This window comes from Megalops cyprinoides, chromosome 16, assembly GCF_013368585.1.
Source record: "Megalops cyprinoides isolate fMegCyp1 chromosome 16, fMegCyp1.pri, whole genome shotgun sequence".
Taxonomy (NCBI): Eukaryota; Metazoa; Chordata; class Actinopteri; order Elopiformes; family Megalopidae; genus Megalops; species Megalops cyprinoides.
The window spans coordinates 16,348,106-16,375,763 of record NC_050598.1 but is presented as its reverse complement, the minus strand read 5'-3'; the positions used below and the strand labels follow the sequence as shown (position 1 = coordinate 16,375,763).

Sequence of the window (27,658 nt, the reverse complement as noted above, 5' to 3'; positions counted from 1 at the left end):
CTAGTGAAGGGGCTCAATAGATTATGAGACGAATTAGTGGGGTACTGAAATCAGATACAGAAACAATCCGCGACGAATAATCCTCCCATAATTAATGAAGTGTCGCCTAAGCAGAGAAGCACATGAAACGCACCGCCTTTCTGCCGCAATCGGCACTCTTCAAAGGGGACAAGGACCTCCCTGCATAATGGGGTCCGCACAAAGGAGATCGGACCCAGCGCCTGTGTCTCTGATGCTCTCAAAGAGAGATGTGGACGGTCCTTTCCAATCTCGTCTCAGATGGACTTCATCTGTGGGCATGGTTGTTTGAATACAGGCAAAGAGAGAGAGAGCGAGAGAGAGAGAGGGACAAGAGAGTTGGTCTTGTTTTCCTCTGGTCCTGAGAGAGAAAGAGAGAGAGCAAGAGAGAGAGAGAGAGAGGGGGGAAAAGCAAAGCGTGTCATCTGGAGTGCTGTATGCAAATCCTCACACTGAAAGCCTCCCCCCTCCTTCTTCATTCTCTCCATTCCCTCTTCCTCCTGCTCATCCCTCGCTCTGTGGCCAGGGTCTCAGGATGCCCCAGTGGATGTCACAGGCAGGCAGGCGTCAGCTCCTCTGGAACTGATCTGGGGACAGAGGAGTTTCGGATTAGAGGACAGGCAGACGCATACGCTCGAGAGAGAAGCACTTCTGGTAGGGCATAGCGCAGAGAAGAAGGGAGGCTAGTTTTGAGACTGAGAGGGACACTCCAGGTGGGGGGGACAGAGGTGAAGCTTGGGGTCTGTGTGTTCCTGGACATGGTGACAGTGTTTTGGACATAGTGCTCATTCCCAGATCAGACAGCCAGCAGTCGACACAGGGCAGTGGGACCAGCCGGTGAGTGCTCTCTGCTGCGCACACACGCATCTTTGAAACTACATGAACAATACAAGCACGGCCACACGAGGACTACACACAGCAATCTGTATACCCTGTGCTCATGTACAATTTGTGTAAAGGTTAAAGTAATAGTTATGAGTGGCAGTGGGTGGAAAGGGTGATTGTCCCAATCTGGGGTCTTCTATAGACTCTGTCCTGCATGAGTACACACTGAACTCACTTTATAATATGTTTCTCACTCACTGTTGAGGGTTTTCAAAGCCTTGTACATTTACTCTTGTGTTATGGTAACAAAGTACATGAGAGCATATCCTTCTTCAGAACACTTCAGAAGTCTTATAATCTCTGTTTTATGAATATAAATGGATTATTGCAGGCACATTGTAAGCAGTTTGTTCTTTAAGAAGTGAAACCGTTTGATTAGTGTGATGCTGGACCCATGTGCTTAGGGGATCCACGCTCTCAGCACTGAACCTGAGGCTGCCAGGGCCTTAATGACCCACCGATTAATTACACACTGTTAACGAGACTATAAAAGGCTCATTAGCTCTGTTGTGCCATGTTATTTCCCACAAATTGCTTCCACCGCCGTTACCTCTCGCTGTTTCTGCTCCTGTTCTACGGCAGCTTTGAGAATGACAAACACAACTCACTTAGTAATTGGCTTCTTTGCGCATTGATCTGATTCCCTCTGCCTTAGTGCCACTTGAGGGCAGCGATGGCATTCAAATTGGCCGTGTCTGAGTACCAGCAATCAGAGGTCCGCGCCGCGTCTCTCTCACAGTGTGCGCTGTTAAAGTACACATCCAGCGCATGCAGAGTGTCTCTTCTCTTTCACTTCATCTCTCTCCCTTTCCCTCTCCCTCTCCCTTTCTCTCTCTTCATTCTCTCGCTCTCTCTAATCTCTCATGTCTTGCTCACTCACTCCCTCTCTCCTTCCTTGAAATATGGGGGATACAATCATTGCTGCTATACCTGTTGTTGCTATGGATGCCAAGGTTGTCTCCATGGCAACGGTGGCTTCTCTGAGGCAAAGGCTGGCGACAGGATGTGTCCCTGTTGATCCTCATTGGTTCCACACTGTCATTTTTTCCCTCCATAAACATTGAATCACTGAAATGGCTACACTTTTTTTGACGCCACCAATAATTCATGCAAAGGTTAAATATTTACAATAAAAACATGTAGCTCCAATCAGTGCAGTGGTCAGGTGAAGGCTCACATTCACGCGTGCTAAATTGCAATACTGTGTCACTGAAGTCCTAGCTTTCATTAACATCACCTCTTTATTACTGTTAATACTGTCAGTTACATACTGAATCCTTTATACCTCCACTCCACCACCATCACTTGGTGACTTTTTTGCATACTGTCTGCCACCACCAGCATAAGAAGAAACCCAATAAATCTGGCGTATTTCTCTCCCTTACTCTGTGTATGCAACAGAGAAGGTCTCTGGTCTCAGCAATTGCTGAGCAGATTGCCTCTGTCAGTGTTTTTCTACCTTTGTGAGTGAATGATTTCATGATCTAATAGACTTTTGTTGTGTTTAAAATTCTGTTTTGTGTCAGAATGGTTAAGGGGGTGATATTTTAGCCAATAAGTTACTGGATTCAAATCCTTGCTGGGGCATTGCTGTTGTATCCTTGAACAAGGGATTTAAACTGAATTGCTGCACACATGTACAGCTATGTAAATGTACAAAATATCAAATGTTATGTGTGTAAATTACCCGGAAAATGGAATCTAACAAAGATGTTAACAATGCAGTGGAGTATTTTGTTAAAATCTCCAGGCTTTTTCCATGCATGTTTCTGGACAGCATCATATCTGTCGTTGCAGTGAAATATGACAGGCCAGGTGGCAGTAGAGAGCACAGACCTATCAGCGCACAGGCTGTCAGTGAAGACGTCAATGGAGGAGGAGTCTGAGAGGGCGGACAGCACCTTAAGCCGGTAAAGCGGGGTGGGAATGGTGTGAGGCTCTCCTTGTTCTTGAACCATTGGCCCATGATGTGTAGGATCACCTGACATCCTGGTGGCGTGTCTGTGCCTTGCCTCTCTGTAGCGTGCAGTCTGTGTGCGATGACACCTCCTCAGAACTGCAGAGAGTGGCCACCATCGACCCCCGGGGACTCAACTCCCAGAATTCCTTTCGGGGGAGAGGGGCCATGTCGCGGTGAGTGACACACCCTTTACAGAAGTATAGTACCAGTCAAAAGTTTGGTCAAAACTTTTCTTTCTAAATTTCTACTATTTTCCACACTTCAGAATAATACTAAAGACATCAAACTATGAAATAACACAAATGGAATTATGCAGTGACCCAAAAAGTGTTATAAACAAATCAAAATTTAAATATAAAATCTTATGTTTCAGATTCTTCAAAATAGTCAAAAAAATTTAAATGAAACATTTTTTGGAAAGAAATTCATACAAAAGCATCAACTTCACTATTTATATTTGTCTAAGAAACAAATTTCAAGCATTTAAGTCTTTAGATCAAAATGTCTTTGAATTTCCCATTATCTTAATCAGGTGTGTCCAAATGTTTGTTTGGTACTGTATGTTGTTGGTGCAGTAAGTCTGTGGGTTCCATTTAATTGGAGGCATCTGTGATACGGTGCCTGCTTCTGTGCGTCTGTCTGTCTCAGCTTGGTGAGCATGGTGATCACCCTGAGGGAGTGGGCCCATAAGAGCCTGCTGGAGGAGGAGGAGAGGCCCGACTCTTTCCTGGAGAGGTTCAGAGGGCCGGAGCTGAGAGCCGCTCCCAGCCGCATCAGTAACAACCAGCCCGATGCCTCTGGCGCAGACAACAAAGTCCATGCCAAGTATGTCTGCTTTTCTGTAGAGCTGTTCTCTCTGTGTCCTTCACCTTAGTCCTTAGCTCCGCAGCACTCAGACTTTGGGGATTATTGAAAACTCAGACAAGTTATGGAATTATTACATCTCTCCCGTGTCATGGAACTGTGCCTGACTGTCCAATGTTTTTGTTTCAAATACTAGCATACACTGTATAGAGCGGGGGGGTCACACCTTTACTTATTGGCAGACTGGAAGCTACAACTAGATGCACTGAGTGTTGGCATCTCTTGCATCTTTAATCTGAAACTGCATTATATCCTATTCTTCATAATGATAGTAAGGCTGTTGTGACACATTTGAAGAAGTCCTTAAACAGTTTGCAAATGTTGTTATAATGTTGTTAATGTCGTAGTAGTCACCCTGCATGGATAGCCCAAAGTGCGTGAGCAATACTTCACTTAGTGACTTGTGGAATTAATGTCACATGCTCACCTGCAATACTGTAAATAAGTGTCAGTGGCTGGAATCTGTCTTTACTCCGTCTCATTGGGGCTTTCAGGAAGAAGTCAGATGTGTTTGTTATGGCGCCTGCAGATGATATCTACTACCGCTGGCTATTCGTAATTGCCGCCGCTGTGCTTTACAACTGGTGCCTCCTAGTTGCCAGGTAAAATAATATGCTTTTCTCTCACAGCTAATCTGGATCCAAATATTGTATGTAGACATACAAGTCTTAGTTCATGACAATAACAAAGGCTAGAATTTTATGAATTTGAAAATAAATGGGAGTTACAGGTAAATCATCAACCTGTGATAATTACTATGACATTGATAATTACTGTCGGATGACCCTTTTGTGATGCACAAGGTCCCTTAAGTCACTTAATCCTTCCGTTACTAGAATTCCCAAAACTCCTTGTATTTGAATCACTCTTCCTTTTAAATGACTAACGCAAGAATGCTGTATATGCTCAGGTTATCATTAATAACATAGTACATCAGTACATATAAGTTTGCTCTCTGATGGGTATAATTACCTGTAAACACAGAAAGAGTGGTTCTGTAGAGAAAGATGGCGAGGAGCTTGGCACTGCAGCTGCCTCATTAAATTCACACTGCATAATGAACACTCTGCTAATTGTGCAGGTCTTTCTATTTTGGGCTGATTCTCCCTTTCAGTGATGATGGACATAAATAACTGAAAACGGGTCGTGTGGCAGGCAGTGAGAGAGGTCTTTTGTGGCTCAGACGCTGTCTTGTACTCTGCTGTGTGTTGTGTGTGTGTAGGGCCTGCTTCGATGAGCTGCAGACTGAAAGCTTCATCCTCTGGCTGGTGCTGGACTACCTTTCCGACGCCATCTACATCCTGGACTCCTGCGTACGGCTGCGCACAGGTCAGCCTGCAGGGGGCAGTGCCACTCTGTCAGGGAGTGCTGCTGTGCCCTGTGACCCCATGGCAGTGTGGCACAGTGATTAAAGAACCATGCTTGCAAGAAGGTTGTCAGACGGTTGCAGGGTTGTAAATTCTAGACGTTGGACTGCCTTAAGACCCTAGAACATGGTACCTAAACTGATTCAGTATACAGCCAGGTGTAAATACTAATATGTAAACTATGTAAAGATAATAATGTAGTGCAATGTTTAGAGGTGGTTCGAATGCAGTTGGTCATAATTGCAAATGAAGCCAGATTTGTTCAGTACAAAAGTGAGGTGTGGCTTGTCTCTGCTGCAGGGTTCCTGGAGCAGGGTCTACTGGTGAAGGACCTGTCCAAGCTCAGGGACAGTTATGTCCACACGCTGCAGTTCAAGCTGGACGTGCTGTCCATCCTGCCCACAGATCTGGCCTATCTGGCCACAGGTGTCCACACACCCCAGCTGCGCTTCAACCGGCTGCTGCGCTTCCCTCGCATGTTCGAGTTCTTCGACCGCACCGAGACACGCACCAACTACCCCAACATCTTCCGCATCTGCAACCTGGTGCTCTACATCCTGGTCATCATCCACTGGAACGCCTGTATCTACTTCGCCATCTCCAAGTCGCTGGGCTTCGGCTCCGACACCTGGGTGTACCCTAACATGTCGGAACCAGAGTTCAGCTCGCTCACCCACGGCTACATCTACTGCCTGTACTGGTCCACCCTCACCCTCACCACGATTGGGGAGATGCCCGCACCAGTTCGGGATGAGGAGTACCTCTTCGTGGTCTTCGACTTCCTGGTGGGCGTCCTGATCTTTGCCACCATCGTGGGAAACGTTGGTTCCATGATCTCCAACATGAACGCCACGCGGGCCGAGTTCCAGGCCCGCATCGACGCCATCAAGCACTACATGCAGTTCCGCAAAGTCAGCAAGGAGCTGGAGGCGCGCGTCATCAAGTGGTTCGACTACCTGTGGACCAACAAGAAGGCGGTGGACGAGCAGGAGGTGCTGAAGAACCTGCCCAACAAGCTGCGGGCCGAGATCGCCATCAACGTGCACCTGGAGACGCTGAAGAAGGTGCGCATCTTCCAGGACTGCGAGGCCGGGCTGCTGGTGGAGCTGGTGCTCAAGCTGCGGCCACAGGTCTTCAGCCCCGGGGACTACATCTGCCGCAAGGGTGATATCGGCAAGGAGATGTACATCATCAAGGAGGGCCGTCTGGCTGTGGTGGCAGACGACGGGGTGACCCAGTACGCCCTGCTGACGGCCGGCAGCTGCTTCGGCGAGATCAGCATCCTCAACATCCAGGGCAGCAAGATGGGCAACCGGCGGACAGCTAACATCCGCAGCATCGGCTACTCCGACCTCTTCTGTCTGTCCAAGGACGACCTGATGGAGGCGGTGACCGAGTACCCCGACGCCAAGAAGGTGCTGGAGGAGAGAGGCCGGGAGATCCTGCTGAAGGAGGGGCTGCTGGACGAGAGCGCAGGAGGAGGGCTGGGTGGGGAGCTGATGGAGGAGAAGGTGGAGCGGCTGGAGGCATCGCTGGACACGCTGCAGACGCGCTTCGCCCGGCTGCTGAGCGAGTACTCAGCCACGCAGCAGAGGCTCAAGCAGCGCCTCACCACGCTCGAGCGCCGTCTCCGCCAAAACGGCAGCGGCTTCCTGTCCGACGCCGACGGCAACGAGAGCACCAACGATGCGGACGGCACGCGCAGCGAGGCATATGTCCTGCTCTGAGCGCCGACGCACCCCAGAACCTCTGAGACACTGAGAGTTTCTGCCACTGTCTCCCACATACCCTCTCTCACACACATTGATCACACTAGCCCCCAAAAAATCTGAGTACCACCAAACATACAGTTTTACTACATACATATGCGTGCATGCACATAGACACACATACAGGAATAACTTTTACTATCCCATTCATTTACTCATGATCACCTCATTTCCTCATCAATCTACATAGTATCCTTTGCCAGGACTTGACTGTCAATTTTTGTACCCACATTTCCTAAGTTCCTTGGGAAGATTGCATTTCTGTAAGATGCAATACAATGCACGAAGAACAACAAAAACAAACGTTCAAACTGTAGAAGCGGACAGAGAGAAAGTCCCCTGAAAATACAGTACATGCTGGCAGAACAGACCGCTGAGGCCTGAAGCTGGCCCCTCAGGAGTATAGCAAAGGGAGACATTGCTCTCGCCCCGGTCATGTGCCATAATTTTCCAGAGCCTCCAACCTGCACTGGGGCCCAGAGCATCATACCCATTTGTCCCTGGTCACACTCAGTGTCCCAGTGACATAAGAGGTGATTCGCAGTACTGTCTGTGGGTTAGACCTCTGTGGCCTCCGGCTTCACAGAATTACATCAATACCAGGGGACTCTGCAGAGTGCCTCAAATCCGGCAGTGTGCTGACAGACGCAGACACAAGTCCCTGCTGTGACCTCAAACACCACAAGTGTCCTCAGCAATAATGACTGAAACAGCTGCCACAGGACCCCTCTCCTTATGAAAAAGAAACATTTGTGTTTGGAAACTGTGAAGAGAGGGAGGAGGCTCTCCTCTTTAAACACAACCTACACAGACTGGATTAAGAGGCCCTCACAAGACTCATTCAGGTAATTTCATGTCAGACGTCTATGCTGTTGCATCCATTTGAGACTTGGTGTGTTTCAAAACAGGCCATAAGAGGTGCATCTGAGGCAACTTTGATCTCAATCACTTAATCACTCAATTCTAGACTCCAAGTAAAAAAGGAAAAGGTCTACATCCATGTGTAAAAATACAGTATGTTTGCACCAATACAGTATGTTTTCACCAACCAGTGTCTGTAGCAAGCAATGGGAAAAGGCTTCTTTAGAAGAAGTCTTCCTCTTATTAACAGTCCCAGGTGGTGCAGGCACAGGCCTGGTTCATTACCCAGGGAGAGACATCATCCAAACTAACAGGGTGGGTGGGGAGGGATGATGAATGGTAGCCATTTGCTTATGGTGGGTCTTAGTTTGTAGTTTGTGTTCTGCAATGAGTTTGTATAGGATCATAAACACTTATCGAGGAAGGTGAAGCTAATGCTGTTTCAGCACATATGAAATCATTTGACCTTACAACATACCTCAGAATGCCTTGAAAGCTTTGCAATACTGGCAAAGGAACCCTTAAGACAAAATTTAATCTCAGCACTCTGAGTGATTGTTTAAGGTACATACCATTTTTTTCTTCACATGAATGAAAATGCAGTCCGGGTGTCAAATTAAAGGAGCACTCAATGGAAAAATGATCATTTGCACATTTCCTTTGCGATTGTTTCTCTCATGCTAATTATTGTTTTCACCAGTCTTAAAATTCACACAATCAGCCAAAGGTAGAGACGGGAAGTTGAAGAAAGCAGTTGCTAGAAATGAATGTCGCCTGAGACGGTGGTGCTCCCCATGCTCCCGTACAGGGAAACCAACAGCACGTTCAGTGGGGAGGTTTCATAGTATCCATCATGGAGTTTAATCACCCTGTCTTTTACCAGATGTGTGAGTCTGGGCTCCTCCCTCCTCTCTAATGGCACCAAAGCGATCGCACGTGTGTATCCCATAGGACTGTGCCATTTCATACACACAGACGCACACAAACACAAATACACTCACACAAAAAAACCACAGCCATATCCACGCAGCTGCTTGCATCCATGCAGTTTTCTGCTCGTGTCGAGCACTTTTAGGAAGATAGCGGAAAGTTGTGTGCTGTCCATTGTCTGCGTTGCTCTGTTGTACAGACCCTGAGGCATATTTTGCGTGTCACCTTTTGTTATTAGGAGTAATGAAAGAAGCAACAAATTCTCAGTTGCAAGTTCACCTACTTATTTCACATTCATTTTCAGTGAATGGATGAGACTGAGTAGGCTGTCTCTGATCCCTTTCTTGTCCCTCTCATCTGGGTAGTGGTAACAGCAACAACAGTGCCTCCTGCAGCCCCTCTGGCCACCTCATGCACCAGCAGGCCCCTGGACCTCATGGAATTAATGGAATCAGCACACCCAGCATAGTTACCAGCACAGCCACAACAGGTACCTGCACAGAATCCAATGCAACTGGACATGTTTCCACAAGGCCGGCACCAGTAGGATTTTAGATTTGTCTGTTTGGGAGGATGAGTCATATCACTTTTTCTGACCATTGAAATTGTTATTGGAAATTATTACAGTTACAGTGACACAACTTCACTCATCCTGTCACAATCACACTCTCACACTGATCCCAGTTCATTGCCCCCTCTCCTCTCTGCTCTTCTCTGGCATTCTGATGGTACTGTAATGTCTGCTCCTCTTCCCCCATCTGTGTGGATTGTAAATCCTGACCCTATACCACATCTGCTTTCCCAGTGAAGTCTCATGCCCATCTGGTGGCCCCAAGGACAAGGAGAGGTGCTTCCCCTTGCAGGCAAGACAGGGAAATACCTGGAACCATATACCAAGCGTATACTTAGTCTTTTGATCTGTTGGACAAACTGTTGCATTTCGAAATGTTGGTAGTTAAACTGCAGATAATTAACCTGCAGTATAACTTCAGATAATCAATCACCGTGACGTCTTTAAAGAGCTCTTAGGGCTGATCCATCAAATATCAGGAACACCATGCAATATTCATTTGACAAATGTACTTCAGCCTTATTGTGCATTCCCTCAGTGTTAGCGCTGAAGACTGTTCTGTTTGTCCACAGTTCTTCAGTAGATACATATGGAAGAAGTGTACTGAAGTCCCTGTATATAGCAGAATATTTTGCAAATACATTAATGTGGTTCTGTGAAATGTACATTTACCCTCTAGTGTGCACTTGTATGATTTTAAAAAACACAACCTGCATTCCTCAATACTAATGAAAAGAATTCTTTGCTGGGATTAGTGCCTCTTTTGTTACAATAAAGAATTTAATACTAGGTCTGAGTTGTTTACTGCACAATGTACAGAATTATTTTGCACGCTTCACAACGCCTGGTGGGTTTTGTGGATTTGTTTAACCCTGCAAGCCTTTAAAAAGATGAAATGCATTATTATGCTATTGGATTTAATTATACCAAGAATTGCTGTTGAGCTTCAGATACTGAATAGCACTTTAATCCATTCAATTTATCTGCCCATGGGTGAAATCAACTGTACTGTTCTTAATGCTCATGATAATTGTTACATTTTAACAGATAATACAGGAATGGTCTGCTAAAGGCATGTATAAATTTGCTCAAAAGTTGCAAGGAGATGGAGGTCTCTCCACACATCTACTATCAATTCCCTGCCAGGCTGTGGCCTTCTGAACTCTTCAATAATTTCTAAAAGGAGTTTTACACCAACAGCTAGAAAGCACAGTTTTGACATACCTATATTCTTTTACTGAAAAATGCCAAGGTTCAGAGTTCAAATTAAACTTTCATTGTTGTGCTTGATGACAAAGGTATGTTTGACCAGCATCTGTTGAATTGGGAAGCCTGAAATTTCTTAAACAGGATGGAGAACAGTTTACCAGTAAAATACACATTTTGGAAGTGCTTCATAGCCATGTTTCTATGGCAACAGTAATCAATGGGCCTAGCTAATTCATTAGCACTGTATTTTCATTTGCCATGATCAGGACCTTAGAGTGCACTTGAGTGGAACCGGCCTTCTGCTTCATCCTCCCCTTGAATGAGTGAACAGAAGCGACATATTATACACTTTGATATTTTATATTCTTAAAAATATGGGGAAAGGGAATTTAAATAAACAGGGAAAATGAACTCACACACAAAGTGGGATGTTTAAAAGTGCATTATATGTGAAATCCATACACTTGGGACACAGTGACTCAGACAAACATTGAATTCAGCAGTTTGTCCACACATGAACCAGACTGGCTCCCATAGCTTGCCAGTGCTATTCTGATAGGCCCCAGAGAGATGACCAGTCAACATGCTACCCCCACATACCTCTGTACACAGATGGGTTGAACATGGAGTGAAAGTTACTTATATGGGGGATAAATGGACAAAGCACCATTCTATACCCAATATATGCTTCCTAGAATTGCCCTGCTCCTTCTTCTGAAGAGTATTTATACTGATATGATGTGATTAAATATGATAATTGCAGAGAGGAGATAGTAGTATCTTCTAGCACTGGTTATACCTTCCTGACTGAGAAAAACTCAACATCAAACACCACGTTCATCACCTCCTGACTGGCGGCTCCTGGAACCTCTGGGGAGAGTCCCTCTACAGCACTCCAAATAAGGTAGGAATCATTTCAATAGTTGTGGCATTTCCTTTTAGAAAGGAGTCTCAAGTCTAAGCGCATGTAAGCATACCCACACCTCTTGAAAATTGACATGAGTCTCTTTCATCAGTTCCTGTGACCCCTCACCTCATTTTTCATTTGGTAATATTACAACCAAGACAGAGATGAACCAAGAGTGTCTGTCAAGGGTAACTCCAAATACTGTGCAAATGTACCACAGATGGATCCAACGCTAGATATTTTATCCTTATTAACATTTAGATGACGGTAAGTAAAATACATTATTAAAGGGCCATTGTACAAAAATCACCAGACTTGGTGAAAACAAAGACTATGTCATCGACATGAAGCTGACTGACTATTGAGCAATACACCAAAGATTCTTGACTCTGCTGACATACTGCCAACTTTTACATGGGTTATAAATCTTGTGGCCATGAGGCAGCTGTGCTCACTGCCTCAGGCTTAGGTCATCCTCCTGCTCCTTGGTAAGGGTCCAATTAGTCACACGATTTGCATGGGATCACAGGCAGGGCCAAAATCGCAGGAACCCTAGTTCTACAAGGCTCAAAAAGTTCACTAGTTTTAAGAATGACTCTTTCAGAGGCTTTTACATTCAGCTTCATGAATGCACCACTGAAAGTGCTCTATACTGTAAATAATCAACACAGCTTTGAGCCTACTGTAAACTTCTGTACTGGCTCTTACAAGGGAAGTGGGGAAATGGGAGCTGAAACAGAACAACATGCTTTTGAATTCTCTTAGCTTCTGAAATATGTACCGTCTCGCATACATGTACATTTAGAGCATAAAACCCACATCATGGAAGACCCTTATGTATACTCTTTATATAGCACATATGATAGTGCTGCATATATAAAATTTTCAAATATGATGCGACTTAGGGATTTAAAGCCACATCACGCCTTTTCAAACTCTTAAGTAAGTAATACTGAAGGAGTTAGTTCTTCTTTCATTCTAGTGAAATATGAAAGACATCTAACAAGCCTTGTTCTTCTGAGGGGCCAACTGGGACAGAGCCCAAGCACAGAGCAAACTGTACTAAGAACACCTGACAAAATAAGTGTGGCTTCACCTTCCTCTTCCATATACCTTGAAATGTAAACAAATATATACTATTGGTATGGGTCAGGGTTACAAATTCATGCTTTTGAGGGAAGTCTAAAATCAGCTCAGCTGAATCTCAACTCAGAAATTAAGTGCTGCAGGCTATTGACATTGCAAACTTTGCAAGAACTTCAGATCATTATGATTTCATCAAAGCTGAAAATTCCTGACAGCTGTAGAAGGACATATTGAGGGGATCCTGATGATGGTACAATGTTGAAATATCTGTAGATCGCACCCTGAGTCAGGCTGCAGGGCCTCTGTCCTCCAGGAGTGGGTGAGTATGTTTCAGCTAATATCATCACTGCCCTATTCCCCTTTGTCTTTAATTTTTGTAGTGTCTACAACATCTTCTTAAGTCCCTTTTTACCCAAATGAATACATCACTCCAATAACAAAGGTAAGTGAATCAATCTGTGCAGCAGACAATCAATCACAAGTCAGAATGGGGAAATGCTGTTAATGCTTGTTAGTATGAGCACTGCACATTTCCACGCTTCCTTGCACCCTGCCTGTAAGGCAGGCATGGCCATAGCTTTCTCCCCTTGCAAGGAGAGGAGGAAGACGTGGAGGACAGGAAATGAGTGGCAACGGACAGGAAGAGGAGGGATGGGGTTCAGTTCAAGTATCTAATCTTGACAGTGGTTTGAGTCCGCTTGTGGAGAGGGACCTGGCCTTAGGGGCAGGTCAGATGACATGTGGGAGGCTGGAGTTCCTCCCTCTCCCTTTTACTTCTTCACACAGCTTGGCCAACTCAGACCTCCACAGGCTGCTGACACAATGATGTAGAGGACCACCTGGGAAGATCCAAACACTCATGTTAAGGGACACATTACATTACATGCATTTAGCAGACACTCTTATCCAGAGCGATAAGTGTACATAAGTGAAAATAAGTGTATACATCCAAGTTAAGTAAGTGTACACATTCAAGTTAACAGGACACACAGTACCCACTCCACACAATGCTCAGATTAATGCTTAGTTACAGGCTAGCACTGCTGCCTCCAGGCAAAATAAAATCAAAAGCTCAGAAAAGCAGCACTCACAATGGACACCAACACGATGACGATGGTCAGTTTCAGGTTCTTCATACACATGGCATGCGCCAGGTTACGGCTAGTGGTTTTAAAGGTGACGGACTGATAGAAGAGTAGAAGAAACAGAGACAAGAAAGGAAAGTACAAGAATGGAAGAAAGAGAGAGAACATTAGCACTGCAGTTAGCATTGGTCTAAACGCAAGAAGTGCAGAAAGTTGGAGACCATGAATGCCACCCACAGAATCCACCAGGTTCTCAGTTTTGTCGATCAGCAGTTCCAGCTTCTCGCCTCTCTGAGCCACCAGGTCTGCATGCCCACCGCATCGATGGAGACAACATGGAAGAAAACATAAGACAACACCACACAAGGAAAGAGAAATACACATTTCTACACTTTTGTCTTCCTCTTTGCTCATCCCATGTAGCAAAGCATTGAAATCCTTTTTTACTTAAAAATATTTAACAAGACAGCTTTGACTTATGAGAAAATTGATCCATAAATCTGATTGGCAAACAGGAGGAGAAAGTCTATTGTTCAGTTGCTGCAGCTTACCAAGGTTGCGGACCATGATGCCCTTTAGGTCATCCACCTGCATCTGAGTTTCTGTCAGTCGGTCTGTACCCCGTGGATCTGAGTGATGCTTCTGTTGAGGGAGGGGCGGAGGGGTACACATCACATCAGATGAGACCCAAGCACAGCCTTCACTTGAAATCACTGAATGCAACCCATCTCTGCATCTGATGCATCCACCCCTATCCCCAGTGGAATTAAGCTGATCAGTTTCGCCTCTGTGGGCTTCTGGTCACTATCACCTGATGACATCACCAGTTTCAAACCAGGATGATAAGGCTCAGCTTGCACTAAAGACAATCTCCTTGCTTGACTTTTTTGAGATGTATTGACCCCTCTCTACCTGTGATTTCTATTGGTACTGGACCTGTGGTGGTAGAGACAGGAGGAGCAGGACATCTTGATCTACTCACCATCTGTGCTGCTAGTGTGCTGGAGAACTCGCTGTTCATGGCATAGGGCAGGGCTGTCTGTGCACGAGACCCATAGGTAGTCTGAAAGCGCTTCTTCACTTCGCCCAGGAAACCGAAAGCCCGTGACCTCTCAAAGTCCTGCAATGGAGGCACATTTAGAGCAGGGCCCATGCCAAGTGGAATCATCAACGAAGAGCTTTCCATACCACTTTCGCCAACCAGTAACAGAAGATAACACGTCCAGGTACATGACCACTTCTGCTCTGTCAATCTAGCTTTTGTCATTTTCAGGTTAATGCATATAACTTTCATAATCCTCACATCTATTAAAATTACATGACAACTTAAATATATACACAGAACTCAGTTAATACTCACATCATCTGTAATGCACAGGTATATGATTCTGTCGTGACAGATGTAATGGAAAAGATAGCTACAGGTGATGGAGAGAACAAAACATTATTGATAATATGCAGTCATTCTGTAAATAAAAACACCATAAAACAACACATCCAAATCTTAACTCAAATGAAAAAGAATGATAGTCACCTAGCTGTTGATCACCTACTGCCAAAACATAACACAACAGATATAGGTGTAAGGAAAACAGTAATCTCCCTATCAAGAAGAAGTATCTTATACATCTAAACCATCTAATCAAAATATCGTTAAACAAATGATAATGTAAACCATGTCAATTACATGTTCATTGTGGGACCAACACATGAGGTTACTGTGACAGTAGAATAATTTTATCTAAGGAAGTGGAGGAACTATCCTTTAGCAACCAGTCCTGTACGTGAGAAATGTGTAACCTCTGATCCGGCAAAGCAGAAACGCTCACCTGCCATGGGAATAGGTGAGCTTGTTGTTTTCTGAGGGAATTTTGGCCAAGATCTGCTCAGTCACCTCCAGAAAGTTCCCCCCACACCAGGCATGTTTGGCCAGGATGGTGGTGCCACGGGCTACCACCGCAAACAGGATTGCCATGGCAACAGGAAGGGGAGCCCAGGCACTGGTCACTGCTGTCACACGGAATAAGAGGATTGGTGTGGGCTTACGAGTGTTGGCGTGGTCACACCATAGGTCTTGCAGAGATCAACTGTAAAACAGAGCATATTATACAAAAAGGGGAACATGCATGTTCACCAAATGACAGTTCATAAGCTAAGTTTACCTTTTTCTTCGCAGCATGTCTGTGAATCTCGCATAGACTGAAACTGATACTGATCTCACACTGGCGCACTAACTTGTGCTCCTTGCCTAACTACAGGTTCTAAGAAAGCTAGCATGCTAGGTAATGTCTAAGTCTGAGATAAACGTAATACAATTTAGCATTTTTGTCTAGTTTAAATAAACACAATTTACAAATATTACAGAATGTTATTCTTTCAACTTAGCACCTAGCTGCCCAGAACAGACGTAGTAGTAGTAGTGACATGCTGGCAAGTCACTTACCAAGACTGTCATTTGCTGGCTATCTTAACAGCTAACGTTAGCTACGTTGTTGACCTCTGCCTGGACAATAATCGTTAGTGGAAGTGTCATATGGCTCGGTGGCTGGTTAGTGGCAAGTTCCAAGCGAACCGTTATCTAACTAGGAAGCCACCGATCCACTGTAACGTTAGCTATTGTGCTAGCTAGCCAGTGTCTGGACGGATTTAACGAGAACGCTAGTCGGCAAGCTAAACAAAGCTACACAAACGAGGACAAAACTGCCTTGTTAGAGAGCTAGGGTGTTGATTTTTTTTAAAGCCTGACAATCCCTGGTAAAGCACCATTATTTTACTACAGCTAATTTCGTGGTCATCGCTTTTGAAAATGTATATTTTGCTTCTATTTTGCTTCAGTTTCACTTCCATTTTGCCAGCTTGCTTGCTTCATCAACGAGCTAACGTTAGCCAGCTGCTAGTTAGCTAGCTAGCTAGAAACGTTGGATACTCGGTGGGAATCGCAATCATCTCATGAAACATATCCAGTGATACCTACTGTGTAGTCACTCCTCACGATTGTTCTTTTTCAGCATGATACAATCCGTAGTCATTCCTGCTCAGTCATTTTCTGTTTGTGTTTACTAGTCTCTGGCTGCCGCATCCGTACGGTGTGCTCCGCTTTCTCCAGCTTGTTTGAGTGGGACATGTAGTTCAGAGGTAGTGACGCCAGCTACGACAACGCATTTCTGTTTTTCTACCTCGAACAACCCCGACGGGTCTGTGATTGGTCTACATACCCAAAGCAGCATGTCTGTACCAATCGTACAATAACTCAAGGTTTAAATACGAAGAAAAAAGCAACTGATGCTTTCAAATGTGGAGTTTGTGTTTGGTTTCTAGTTAGTTTCAGAATTCTGTGTCTCAGTTAGACATACGTAAAAAACTGTCAACACAGAATTTAATAGAATATTGCAAAAACATTTCCATAAAATGAAAAATGTCCTTGAGATTGCTAACTTAGAAGGTGTAAGTAAGTCATACATATCCAGACACCTATAAATACAGGCAGATATGACAATACAATAAAGAATACATAAACATGCCTTTGATACAATAAATCACCATGTCCTTCTGTCTTCCATGGTGGCATTAGTCATCTTGGGCTCAGTTCTCAGTTGGATTTCATCTTACCTCTCAGGATGCATCTGGAGAGAGGCCGTATCAATCCCTCAGACCTCAGATGCAGGAGTACCTCCAAGTTCTGTTCTTAGCCCCCTTCCTTTGTCCTTCTAAATAAGATCACTTGGCTCTGTCATTTCCTCCCATGGCTTCTCATATAACTGTTATGCTGATGACACCCAACTGTTCCTCTCTTTTCCCGATCTGATATCCAGGTTTCATAATACATCTCAGCTTAACGTGCTGATGTCTCACTGTGAATGTCTAAACATTACCTAATTCCACCATTAGTCCACAGTGTCCCCATATTCTTCTGTGTAGCACTCTTTCTGATTTCCCCTCACTGGCTGCCGGTGACAGTTTGCATCTGCTTTGCAATGGTGGCGTTAGCCTACTGAGAGGTGAGTGGGAATGGCTCTCTCTTATCTTCAGGTGATTACCTGACCATACACTCTGGCCAGACCGCTGTGCTCAGCTTCCTCAGCTGTTCCCCCCACAGTCTCACATCCTGGTCATGCCTGCTTTTCTCTTGCTCCCTGTGTGGTGGAACAAGCTTTCTGTTTTATTCAGAACAGCTGAAACACTGGCCATCTTTCACAGACTGAAGAACAACCTCTTCAGGCTACACCTGAAACCCCTACCCAAACATAATCTTTTGGCCTTCATATGTGCAATTATATATGTGGAAGCGTATTTCAGAGTTATGTATGCAACAATCACTTTGAGCAGATCTTATTTCCAATATCAATACAAGTCTTACAATTTGAGTTGTTCATTTACTTCACTGGCTTGATTGCCAATTTGTGCTGACAATTTATGCAATTCACATTTCTATAAATATTTAATTAGTGACACAAATTCAGTACAGCAAGAGGAATCATCCATATGATTTTTCTGTTAAACATAGCAGAATTAACCTTGGTGCTAGGTCAGACAGATTCTAGGTTGAGAAATAACATACATGTTACCCTCAGTGAATTTCAGCAAGAGTCTCTAATAAAGCAATTATCACTTGATTGGTTGAACTGATAGCTGATAGTATTTAATAATAAAATTACACAAAACTATCATATATAAATCCCTGACAAAAATGCTTTAAGACATCATGCAACTGACCATAATGAAAGGAATGGAAGGAATGATGCAATGAATTTAACATAATACACCCTATTCTTAACTGTGCCACCAAGAGCTCATCCATAATACATTTCTTATGAACAACACAGATACTTACCCCCACACAAATGAAACTGAAATGGCTGCAAACAAGGACTTGCCTAAAATGGCACCATGTTACATGTTTAACCTCTGACTTGCCCTTTGACAGTAGTCCAATCCAGAACCACCCCCTAGCCCCGTCTTGATTTCCACTCACAAATCTGAAAGGTCTGTAAATTAACCTACACCTAACCTGCTGGAGAACTAGGCACAACTATTACCGCATTGCTGTTATCTACCCAATCTTGTCAGGGGGTGTCAAAAAGGGGCTAGGGGGTCGTTATTTAACTGTTGAATTGCTAAATCTAAAATCCTTTTAATGTTATCCTATGTCACCATTTTAAATTTGTGGATGGGAAGTTTAAAAGTGATTTCCTTTCGTATTATCATCTTAATGTAATAAGTAAATTGTCACGCCGAAAGTATGCACATAATTTTCATTCATCACTTTCAGTATTATGAGTCCTCAGTAACTTCCTGACTTCTGCCGTTTCCATGGTTTTTTGTGTAGTTCCTCAGCACCTGATGAGCGGGCATGCGCGATGTGACGTCATCAAAAGTGGCGAGGCCAGAGGCCACATTGGTTTGAAGCATGGCGGGGGTAGAGGATAAAAAACCGGTGCTAGAAATGGTGAGTAAGTACATTAAATGGACAGTTGATAAACTTTGTACAACACGGGATTTAGCAATGTAGCTCGACTCTTTCCTGAGATCCACATGTCGTGTCTCAAAGTCGACTCCATAGGATGCGACTAGCTAGACTAGGTAGGTGGCTAAAACTTGCCAGACTAGTTCTCGTCATGTCTACTGACTTACTAAATAGCAACCAACTTCCAAATTTAAAGCTCACCTCAGCTGTGCATCTGATATCTGATGAATAGCTAACGTAAGCTAGTTTGCTCAGTTACTAGTGCTCAGCTAAACAAATTCACGTTTCTGTTTTGGTCAGCTGCTGGCTGCTTTTCTGGCTTTTCTCATCATTCCAGTTGGCTAACGAGTGTTTGGTCAATTTTCTGAAGGTGGCCGTCTACACCAGCGTGCTGCAAGATGTGATGTGTAGCAAAAGATGCATCAGGATAGTGCCACAAAATTCATTGGCTGGCTGGCTAGCAAGATAAGTTTGGGCGCAGAAGTCTGTTCCATCTGTGAATTACTACTTCTCACCGTTTGAGGGCAGTCAAGTGTTAGGTATATTAGCAAAGTGGGTCTTTAAATAATACGCGGAGAGATTGTGAAATATTAGATATTCCACTGTTCTGACTTGTTTTTGGTGTCCATGAAATCAACCAAAAGCCCAGTCTGAATGTGGTTGTATTTTTGTGGCGTTATTCTGTACCTTGTCAGATCCATCAGCATGTAGATTATCTGGTTAACTGTTCCCATTCACTACGACGTCCGTCAGCGTGTCCTCCCTGGTAGAAACGTCAGTCTGCAGATTTCGCGCAGCATTTTGGCATAGACTATGGATGGAGCTCTTTGCGTTAAGGTTTGCAAACTCATAGGCCAAAATCCTTTTCACAGTAGGACACACGTTTCCAGGCTTGGGTGTAATGAATGATTCAGAATTGTGCGGCATTTTGCCAGATCCACTGATCCATGTATTTGAATGTATTTGTCTCATTTTCTGAGTCTGATATCAATATTTTGGTCAAAAATAAGTGTGCTGTGTTGAGACAGACATACAGGTGCCTGCTTTGCTGTTGGAGTCAAGGATGTTAAGAGCTGACTGTAGTCTCATGTGAAAGAGGGTCTGATGTAATTCATGCTTCATAGGGCTCTACCTTTGTAACCATTAGGTGGGGTGATTGTGTTTTCTTTGACTTACTAACGTTGTTGTGGGCAACAAAGTATGATTAGTTCAGACAAGTAAGTGATTGACAGGTCATGGTATTGTTGTACCACCTTAAGACATGCGGCTGGAGCAAGCCGTACAATCCAGCACTGATAACACGCTTAAATGGCACTACAGTTCCAAGTTCCCTAACTGAAAACAGTCAGGTTTTGTATGCGATGTGTGGGCCTGCCTATTTTTTAATCTCACTGGAATTTGCAGAGGTATTTTGTTTTTTTGTAAACAGGGTGTTTTGGTCATTTTGTTGTGTCACACAGTGGGCGTCCTTTCTGGCTTCGCTCTGTTCGTTCATGATTTAATCGGAGCGTTTCCCCCTCCGCATTGCTCATCTGGCCCCAGGGACTGATGGCAAGGTTGGGCTAACCAGTGTTCTATCCCTGGGCATCTTTTAGGTGCAGGCGGACGGCGCAGACGAGGGCTGTGTGACTTTCGTGCTGCATGAGGAGGATCACACCCTGGGGAATGCCCTGAGATATGTGGTCATGAAGAAGTGAGTCTTTACCCTGCCTCTTTCTAATTACTGCCATAAAAATATCCCCTTATGACAGCCACAAGATCATCTTCTCATGAGCTCCACAACCACATCATTTAATGAGTGCCACAACTGCATGTTAACGACCACCGCAACCATATTTTTTAATGACTGTCACACACACACGTCGAGATGAAAATATGTTTTTCTCAGCTCTGCATCTGCCATCTGTTTATGTCATTTGGCCATCGTAACCTCTCCACTGGTAGGTTAAATTAAGACTGTCCTGATGAAGGCTTTTCGATGAAACGTATTAATTTTAACAACAAGATCACTTTTTTTTTTTTTTTTTAGCTCGTCCACTTGTCCTTTTACTTGTCCATTGTCTTGTGTTGCTGAACTTTTTTGCCTGTTTTAATGCACCTTGCTGGAACTGCAAGATAGTGCCAATACCTTTCTCTGAAGTTAAGATTTTGCCAGCTTCATATCGCAAAAGGATGGAGTTCTCAACAGTGTGAGGAAATTGATACTGTGGTATCATAAATGTCCAGCAATGTTCTCACTGTTCTCCTTTGCCAGCACTAGTCTTATGTGCAGGAAGATTGTGTATATTGTGGGAAATTACCCAAAACTCATTTCATATTGATCGTTGCTGGCAAGATTTATGAATGCGCAAACAGTAAAACAGTAAAAAGGTAGGAGCTGAGAAGGTTAGGAGGTAAGTTGACGAAGGAGTTCACATTAGGTTGGTCTAAGTTGAGGAAGGAGTTCACATTAGGTTGGTGTACTTAAGTGTGACTGATAGGCATTGACGCAGTGAATACAATTTTCAGACGCCTGTAATTGCGTCTGTAAGCGAGGCTAGTTCCTGCTGGTTAAAGGAAAAGCAGAGGGGAAAAAATAAAACAAGCCTTCCATTGTTCTGTGAGAAATAAGCTTATAACTTGTATGGCTAACTATTAAGACTTGGTCATGCAGCACTTCCTATATTGTGACTCTTTGTATGGCTTTTGCTTGTGTTGTACTCTGCCTCTCTGAGTCGCTTTGCATAAAAGCGTCTGCCAGATGAGTAAATGCAAATGTAAATAACAGTGACTGACTGGTGCTGATGGGTTTCTCTATGTTCTCAGCTCTGATGTGGAATTCTGTGGCTACAGCATCACGCACCCCTCCGAGAGCAAGATCAACTTCCGGATACAGACTCGAGGTGACCTATCGCCTGTGCCATACCTCATCACTGTGTGCGTCAATGTGTGAGTGTGTCTGCAGTCACATTTGTGTGTGCATGTTTTTTGATTACAAGACCACGAGAGTTCTCTCCGAAAACGTCTGATGCCTACTGTTCCTCGGTGTCGAAATGAATAGATTTCTATTACGGAACACCCTCAGGGTATGCCCCTGACAGCTGTACAAAGAACCACCTCTCAGACATCTTTCACCCACCACAGCGCACATTCTCATACTAGTAGTTGCAAATTGTCTGGCAGATTTGAGGTTGTCATTAGCGCCTTTCGGATTTTAAAGAGGGCTTTTTGCTCCTTTAGTTCACTTTTCAGAACTGGTTTGGTGAAATGTGTGATTCAGTACTCATGAATATTTTGTAGGCAGATCACATTGGCTAGTGAAGAGATTCCATCCAGCTTTGAGTTCCTATTGTGGGGTTCATCATAGAAACTCTGAAACGGTTCATTTTCAGGAATTGTTGGCCTGCAGTCCCATGCACCCTTCTGTGGAAAAGAATATTTTTTTGTCCTGCTGCACAGTTTGTTGAAAAGAAAGGAATCCATTTTCTCAAATTAGATTATGGGATAAGCCCTTGCTCCAGTCTGTCATAAAGTACAGGGCTTGGTGCCCAGACCTCTCCCTCTGGCCCCTAATTTAATTGGTTGGTGGGTAGATTGGGGTGGGGAGGAGGCTTATAACAGACAACTATTGATGATACTACCCAGCCCCTCTACCCCTGTTTGGTCTGCATCTGTCTAAAGGGGATATTCCATTTTAAGTGTTACAAAATGGTACGATTTATGTCGGGAGGGGCTGAGTCAGTCATTAACACTGATACGGCTGAATGGTTTGCAGCTTGTCGTGCAGATGAGGTGATTCATCGCTGCTTTCCCGTAATTGCAGTCCCAGTCAACCACATCTGTGATTAGCAGCGCAAGTTCAGATGTGAATGGACCAAGCTAGTCTGGGTGAGGAGCGTAGTGTTTCCCTCCTTCGCCAACCGCGGGAATGTGTGACGGCAGAGGCAGACGAAGTGACGGGAAATTGACGCAACCCAAAACAAGCAGGCTGATTGAAGTCGGGTGGTTTGAGCTCAGGCTGGCGGGGCAGGAGGGCCGCGGCGGATCTGTGTCACTGCTGTGCGCAGATGCACAAGACCAGAGACGGGACACTCGCTTGCGTGAAAGCCATTGGTCCGTCTACAGATTGAGAGAGCAGAGAGCGATCCTCTTGCTGCAGGCTGAAGAGGCCTGCTGCCAGGAGATGTTAGACAGGTAGACAGGAGAGGAGGTGTGCACATTCTTTAATTTGAGCATCGGAAGTGAAAGCTGTAGGATACTGGTGGGGATGCAAGCAGGTCAGAATTTAATGGGTTGTTTACATTTTTAAATAAAAAAAAATACTTTTTTATTTAAAATGAATGTGAAGTCCTCTATACCACTTCTTCCATTGTTGGTCTTTGCAGAATCAGCCAGGTCACTGATGAATAAACTGTCTAGGTTCTTTGAATGTCAACCAAGAAATTAAATTGACTTATTAGGGAATTAGATGTTTTTGTCTGCGCCTTGATTTGGTTGGTCGAGCACCGGCCTTTGATCTGCTGCAGAACGTTTTGAGGGGAAGACAGGATTAAAGATCTTGTTAGTGGTGGACACTTTGACCGTGACATTTCAAACTGAACCTTGCAATAGTGAGCGTGTAACTGAATGGCTCATAGTTTGCCTTGCTGCAAATGAGTGTCGTAAAGCAGCATTATGATTGCATGCAGTTTGAATAGACTGAAGAGATGGTGTCCAAGATATCAGCTGCTCCGCTGTGGTAGGCTGTGCGACAGTGGGCCTAGACACACACACACACACACACACACACACACACACACACACACACGTACGTCTTTGTCTGGACACACTCAAGGTCCCGTCTCTCTTAAAGACACACTTAAAACGCGCGCACACACACACACACACACACCCACACCCACCCACCCACCACATGTCACTCTCTCAGTGGCATTTCAGCCTCTGGGGGTAACCATTGGGAAGGAACTTGCTTCTTTTAGCTGGAGTTATCCTGTTAGACTGAAATGGCTTCTTCTCAAACCAGAGTTAATTGGATCATGTAATGATCTTGAATGACGTCTTGTTTGGAAAACACTTGGAAGGGACTATTTATTTTCACCAAAGAAGCTTAATGCTATTCCCAGGATTTCCAGCACCAGAACACAGGGCAAAAGGCCTCTTAGTAAGGCAATCCTTGGAACTAGGGTGATAAACGTGCCTCATTGTTGTTGTTATTAATAACTTTTCAAAAGTACTATGCAATTTATTTGTTCACTAGCACATTTTAAAGGTAAGAGACAACTGACATAATTGTGATTTTATTGTAAAACACCCCTACAAGCAGACGCACATTACCAGAGTTCATTCTTAAGTAGGAAACACATTGATTGTAATGAAGTTTTGTCTCACTTTCTTTCAGTTGTTTTTGGAATCATTTGTGTATAACTTTAATAGCAGTTAGGAAGCCACTTCTTCTTTGTTTTCCTGTATTCAGAACCTATTAGTCATCATTACATAAAAGGATTCTTCTCAGAATTACTATGAGACTTTTTAGTAATAAGGAAGTAGTTTAACATTTTTTTTAATAATACAATTCTTTCTAGATTTGCTAATGCTTGACGTCACATTCAACGCATAAATTATTTCTTGCCTCACTGCCAGGTGACTAGTACTGTTTAAAAATGTGTTTCTCACAACTTGAAACTGAAGAGGTGATGGTTATTTGAAGTGCGGCCAAAAAAAGAGCAAAAAAATATTTCAAAACAACTCGTGTTTGTGGTTAAGCGGGGGTTTATAGGGCTGTTCTTTATGTGCTCCTCATGGTGTTTTGAGTTTATAGGAGCTACAAAGAGAGACAGAAATTCACATCACTATTACAGCACTAGAGCAGTGGTCCCCAATTCTGACCCTGGGGACCCACTTTGTGTGCTGAAGGTGCCCTTAATTGAATACGGATCTGGATTTGACGTCCGTCAGTTACAATACAACACCCTAAAGCGGTGTAACAACTTGTTAAGCTTAATAGAGCTGTCCCACATTTAAAGGGCAGGTGCTAACAAGTTAAATAAATGAATGTTACTTACCTTTATCAGTTTATCAGCATGTACACAAACAGTTCCTTTGGAAAGCTTTACATCAGAGAGGTGACTTAAATCTAGAGTACTTGCTTTGGGAAACAAGGATTTGGAATAGACAGTGCATTTTTTTCCATCTGTGCCTGTTCTTATCCATCAGTGTACATGCTGGTGTTGGAAGTTACTATGACTGCACGCAGGGATATCTGTAACTCTTCTTGGCTGCCAGGTGGATTGCCAGCGGTGGAGCCGCTTCGGAAAGGCCTGAATGACTTGACCGAGGTGTGCCAGCACGTCCTGAACACCTTTGAGGTGAGATACCTCTCTTTCTTTTTTTGCCAGGTACAAGATGAACAGGGATGGGGCCTTAATCTTGGTCAGTAGTAATGGAGCTCTCCTTGCAGTTCGTAGAGATACCATTTGCCCTGCCACCTCTGCTGTAAACAAATGTGAATTAATCTGAATGGGAATGAATCCAGAACTGGGTCTGCTCAAACATGTTTGGTAGGATTTCCTCTCTGTTCTGGCTGCAGACAGAAAGGCTCCACTGACCCCAGAGGGACACTTAAGCAGGCACAGCCACTTAAACCTGCACAGCCCCCATCAGTGTGATTGGGTGGGAGGATATGTCCAGCTGTGGCGTTGCCTTATAATCTTTCCAATCTCTGGCCTTGTAGCCAAGGTCAAGTGTGTGATGCCCTGACTTTGTCATATCACTTTTGAGAGAGTGAAACTGACAGCCTGGGGGGACTATATGTGACCTCCAGGGGCCTCTGTCCATTTTCCCCCATATGGAGAGTTCTGCATTGTAATCCCCTACGAATTTTCCTGTCTTTAAGTACAGGTTTTTGTAAGAAAGATCCTAATCAATTACTGATGTGTTTACTGTTGAGGTGTCCATGTATGAAAGTCTTCAATAGGGCTGCTCACTGCACATGTTTCAAGATTACATTACATTTTTGTCATTTAGCAGACACTCTTATCCAGACCAGCAAACCAGCAACCTTTCAGTTATGAGCCCTGCTTCTTATCACTATACTACACCATGCTACACTAAATCAACAGTTCCTTGTTTTATGTAATGTATTAAAGTCTTTGAGCCAGTGTTGGAGAAAAGGGCATTTCAGTTTATTGTGGATTGCTGGACAATGGGGAAAAACTGAAACAGTACATTCAGTGGCCTATAAAAATGATACATAATTCAATTTAAAGTGACATCAATTTCTTTGAAACAGTGGGGGATTGTTTGCTGTGTTGTCATTTACATATCAGAGGAAAAACTGTTTTTGTTCTTTTGCCCACCACACATGTAATTCAGTTTCATGTAATAATGGCTTCCTGTGTTGAGGCTTCAGCCAGGGGGCACCTGGTGGGTATGAGGCCCAGAGCATTCATCCTTCAGGCTGATCTGGGCGCTGTCTGCTGTTGGGGGTTTGCAGTGTTGGCCAGGAGCCATAGTGGGGGGTGCTGCAGGCAGCTTGTGGGGACAGGCTGATTTTGTAGATCAGACCTCCCTGGTCTCATGATCGGAAAGATTTATGGACTGTGCATGTTCATTTCCAACAATTGCTGTGCTCTCACTATGGTTCATAATCCTTTGAATGTCATGTATTACTAATTCATGTAGGTCAGAGTGAAGGAGTTCAGGGAGCAGCAGGGAGAGGCCATGGACTGAAGCAGAGGATTCTGGGAAGAGAATCTGTCAAAGAGTGCCCAGAAGAACAGTTTGGGAGTCAGAAGCTGGACAGTTAAGCCACAGCTGGACTGGCATGGAGCTCAGACATGCATTACGCTCCCACATTGGGTGAAAGTTTGAACTTTAAGAGGGTTCTAAATGTCAAACACAAAACTGAGGTGATTTAATCAGTGTGCAAAGCAGTTCACTTTCAGTAGCACATTTAAAGCCGTGTTCATGTTTTCTCATAATTATTTACTAGATAGCTTTTTTTTTTACTTAAAAGTAGAATTAAAATACGATGTAAATAAAGCTGTCGGAGTGTCATAAATTAATTTATGAAGTATCAGGTTGAACCTGTTTGTGCTGTGTTCGCACTACCACCAGTTTCCCAAATAATCAATATTATTGAAAACCATTCGGTGTCAAAACATGTAGATAGGGTTCAAGTCGAGTTAAGCTCTGAAAAAAGAATATGTAATGTAGTTCTGGTAGTAGCCTTTGCTATTTTGCCACAATTCAGTATTTGCTAGTTTGCTGCTGAAATTCTGCATTAGCTGAACAGCGTGGATCTTGTAGTTTGTCAGGTGAGCTGTGAAACCTGCTCTTGTTTGTGAGCGCTAATGAGCTGTGAGTTATTTTCTGGCAAGTCTGAAAATTTTGCCGGAATTGTGTTCATTGTCCTTTTTTGCATTCTGGACTGACCTGCCAGCAACCAATAGAAAATAAGGAAATGTTCCAGCTGCTGTTTCCTGCAAGGTGCAGGGTGAGAGATTTTTGAAGAAAGACACAATGGCAAGAAGACGTGAGCACCAAGGCTAAAAACACACATTGGCCTGAAATGGAGGAGGAAGATTATCTAGCAGTGCCAAGAAGTTGAGTGTATTTGATCCATCTTCAGGGATCTCACTGCCATAACACACAACAAAAGCCTGATAAGTGGTGAGAAATTGCTAGCTGGCTTAATGGAGGTAA

General features: G+C 44.0%; 3 protein-coding genes across 4 annotated transcripts; 2 read left to right on the top strand and 1 right to left on the bottom strand.

Moving 5' to 3' along the window:
• The first annotated feature begins 797 nt into the window (after nt 1-797).
• LOC118791494 (cyclic nucleotide-gated cation channel-like) lies at nt 798-6,821 on the top strand. Its single transcript, XM_036548869.1, has 7 exons — nt 798-855; nt 2,701-2,813; nt 2,926-3,036; nt 3,512-3,688; nt 4,222-4,329; nt 4,950-5,056; nt 5,395-6,821. The coding sequence occupies exons 2-7, from the start codon at nt 2,707-2,709 to the stop codon at nt 6,819-6,821; spliced, it is 2,037 nt and encodes a 678-aa protein (XP_036404762.1). The 5' UTR covers nt 798-855; nt 2,701-2,706.
• Nucleotides 6,822-10,514: 3,693 nt separating this feature from the next.
• On the bottom strand, nt 10,515-16,641 carry sybl1 (synaptobrevin-like 1). Of its 2 annotated transcripts, none has more exons than XM_036548012.1 (8): nt 16,487-16,641; nt 15,342-15,599; nt 14,873-14,930; nt 14,495-14,632; nt 14,064-14,154; nt 13,750-13,817; nt 13,519-13,611; nt 10,515-13,266 (listed from the first exon to the last, which is right to left on the bottom strand). In XM_036548012.1, the coding sequence occupies exons 2-8, from the start codon at nt 15,485-15,487 to the stop codon at nt 13,198-13,200; spliced, it is 663 nt and encodes a 220-aa protein (XP_036403905.1). In that variant the 5' UTR covers nt 15,488-15,599; nt 16,487-16,641; the 3' UTR covers nt 10,515-13,197. The 2 variants fall into 2 exon arrangements, with proteins under 2 accessions (XP_036403905.1, XP_036403906.1); XM_036548013.1 differs by having other exon boundaries at nt 15,342-15,522.
• A 2,249-nt stretch (nt 16,642-18,890) lies between these two features.
• On the top strand, nt 18,891-27,059 carry polr1d (RNA polymerase I and III subunit D). The gene is made up of 5 exons (XM_036548984.1): nt 18,891-18,958; nt 20,572-20,669; nt 21,782-21,858; nt 25,238-25,320; nt 26,636-27,059. Exons 1-5 carry the CDS (start codon nt 18,920-18,922, stop codon nt 26,681-26,683), a joined length of 345 nt encoding a protein of 114 aa, XP_036404877.1. The 5' UTR covers nt 18,891-18,919; the 3' UTR covers nt 26,684-27,059.
• The last annotated feature ends 599 nt before the right edge of the window (nt 27,060-27,658 follow it).

What these genes read in the sequence shown, in the direction of transcription:
- LOC118791494 (XM_036548869.1), top strand. Translation starts at nt 2,707, where the DNA reads ATGACAGGCCAGGTGGCAGTAGAGAGCACAGACCTATCAGCGCACAGG. An exon ending in TGGTGCCTCCTAGTTGCCAG is followed by an intron (nt 4,330 to 4,949) that starts GTAAAATAATAT and finishes GTGTGTGTGTAG; the next exon opens with GGCCTGCTTCGATGAGCTGC. An exon ending in CTGCGTACGGCTGCGCACAG is followed by an intron (nt 5,057 to 5,394) that starts GTCAGCCTGCAG and finishes TCTCTGCTGCAG; the next exon opens with GGTTCCTGGAGCAGGGTCTA.
- sybl1 (XM_036548012.1), bottom strand. Translation starts at nt 15,487, where the DNA reads ATGGCAATCCTGTTTGCGGTGGTAGCCCGTGGCACCACCATCCTGGCC. An exon ending in CATCATGGTCCGCAACCTTG is followed by an intron (nt 13,818 to 14,063) that starts GTAAGCTGCAGC and finishes GTGGGCATGCAG; the next exon opens with ACCTGGTGGCTCAGAGAGGC. An exon ending in TCATCGTGTTGGTGTCCATT is followed by an intron (nt 13,267 to 13,518) that starts GTGAGTGCTGCT and finishes GGATCTTCCCAG; the next exon opens with GTGGTCCTCTACATCATTGT.
- polr1d (XM_036548984.1), top strand. Translation starts at nt 18,920, where the DNA reads ATGGCGGGGGTAGAGGATAAAAAACCGGTGCTAGAAATG. An exon ending in AGATATGTGGTCATGAAGAA is followed by an intron (nt 20,670 to 21,781) that starts GTGAGTCTTTAC and finishes CTATGTTCTCAG; the next exon opens with CTCTGATGTGGAATTCTGTG. An exon ending in ACGTCCTGAACACCTTTGAG is followed by an intron (nt 25,321 to 26,635) that starts GTGAGATACCTC and finishes TAATTCATGTAG; the next exon opens with GTCAGAGTGAAGGAGTTCAG.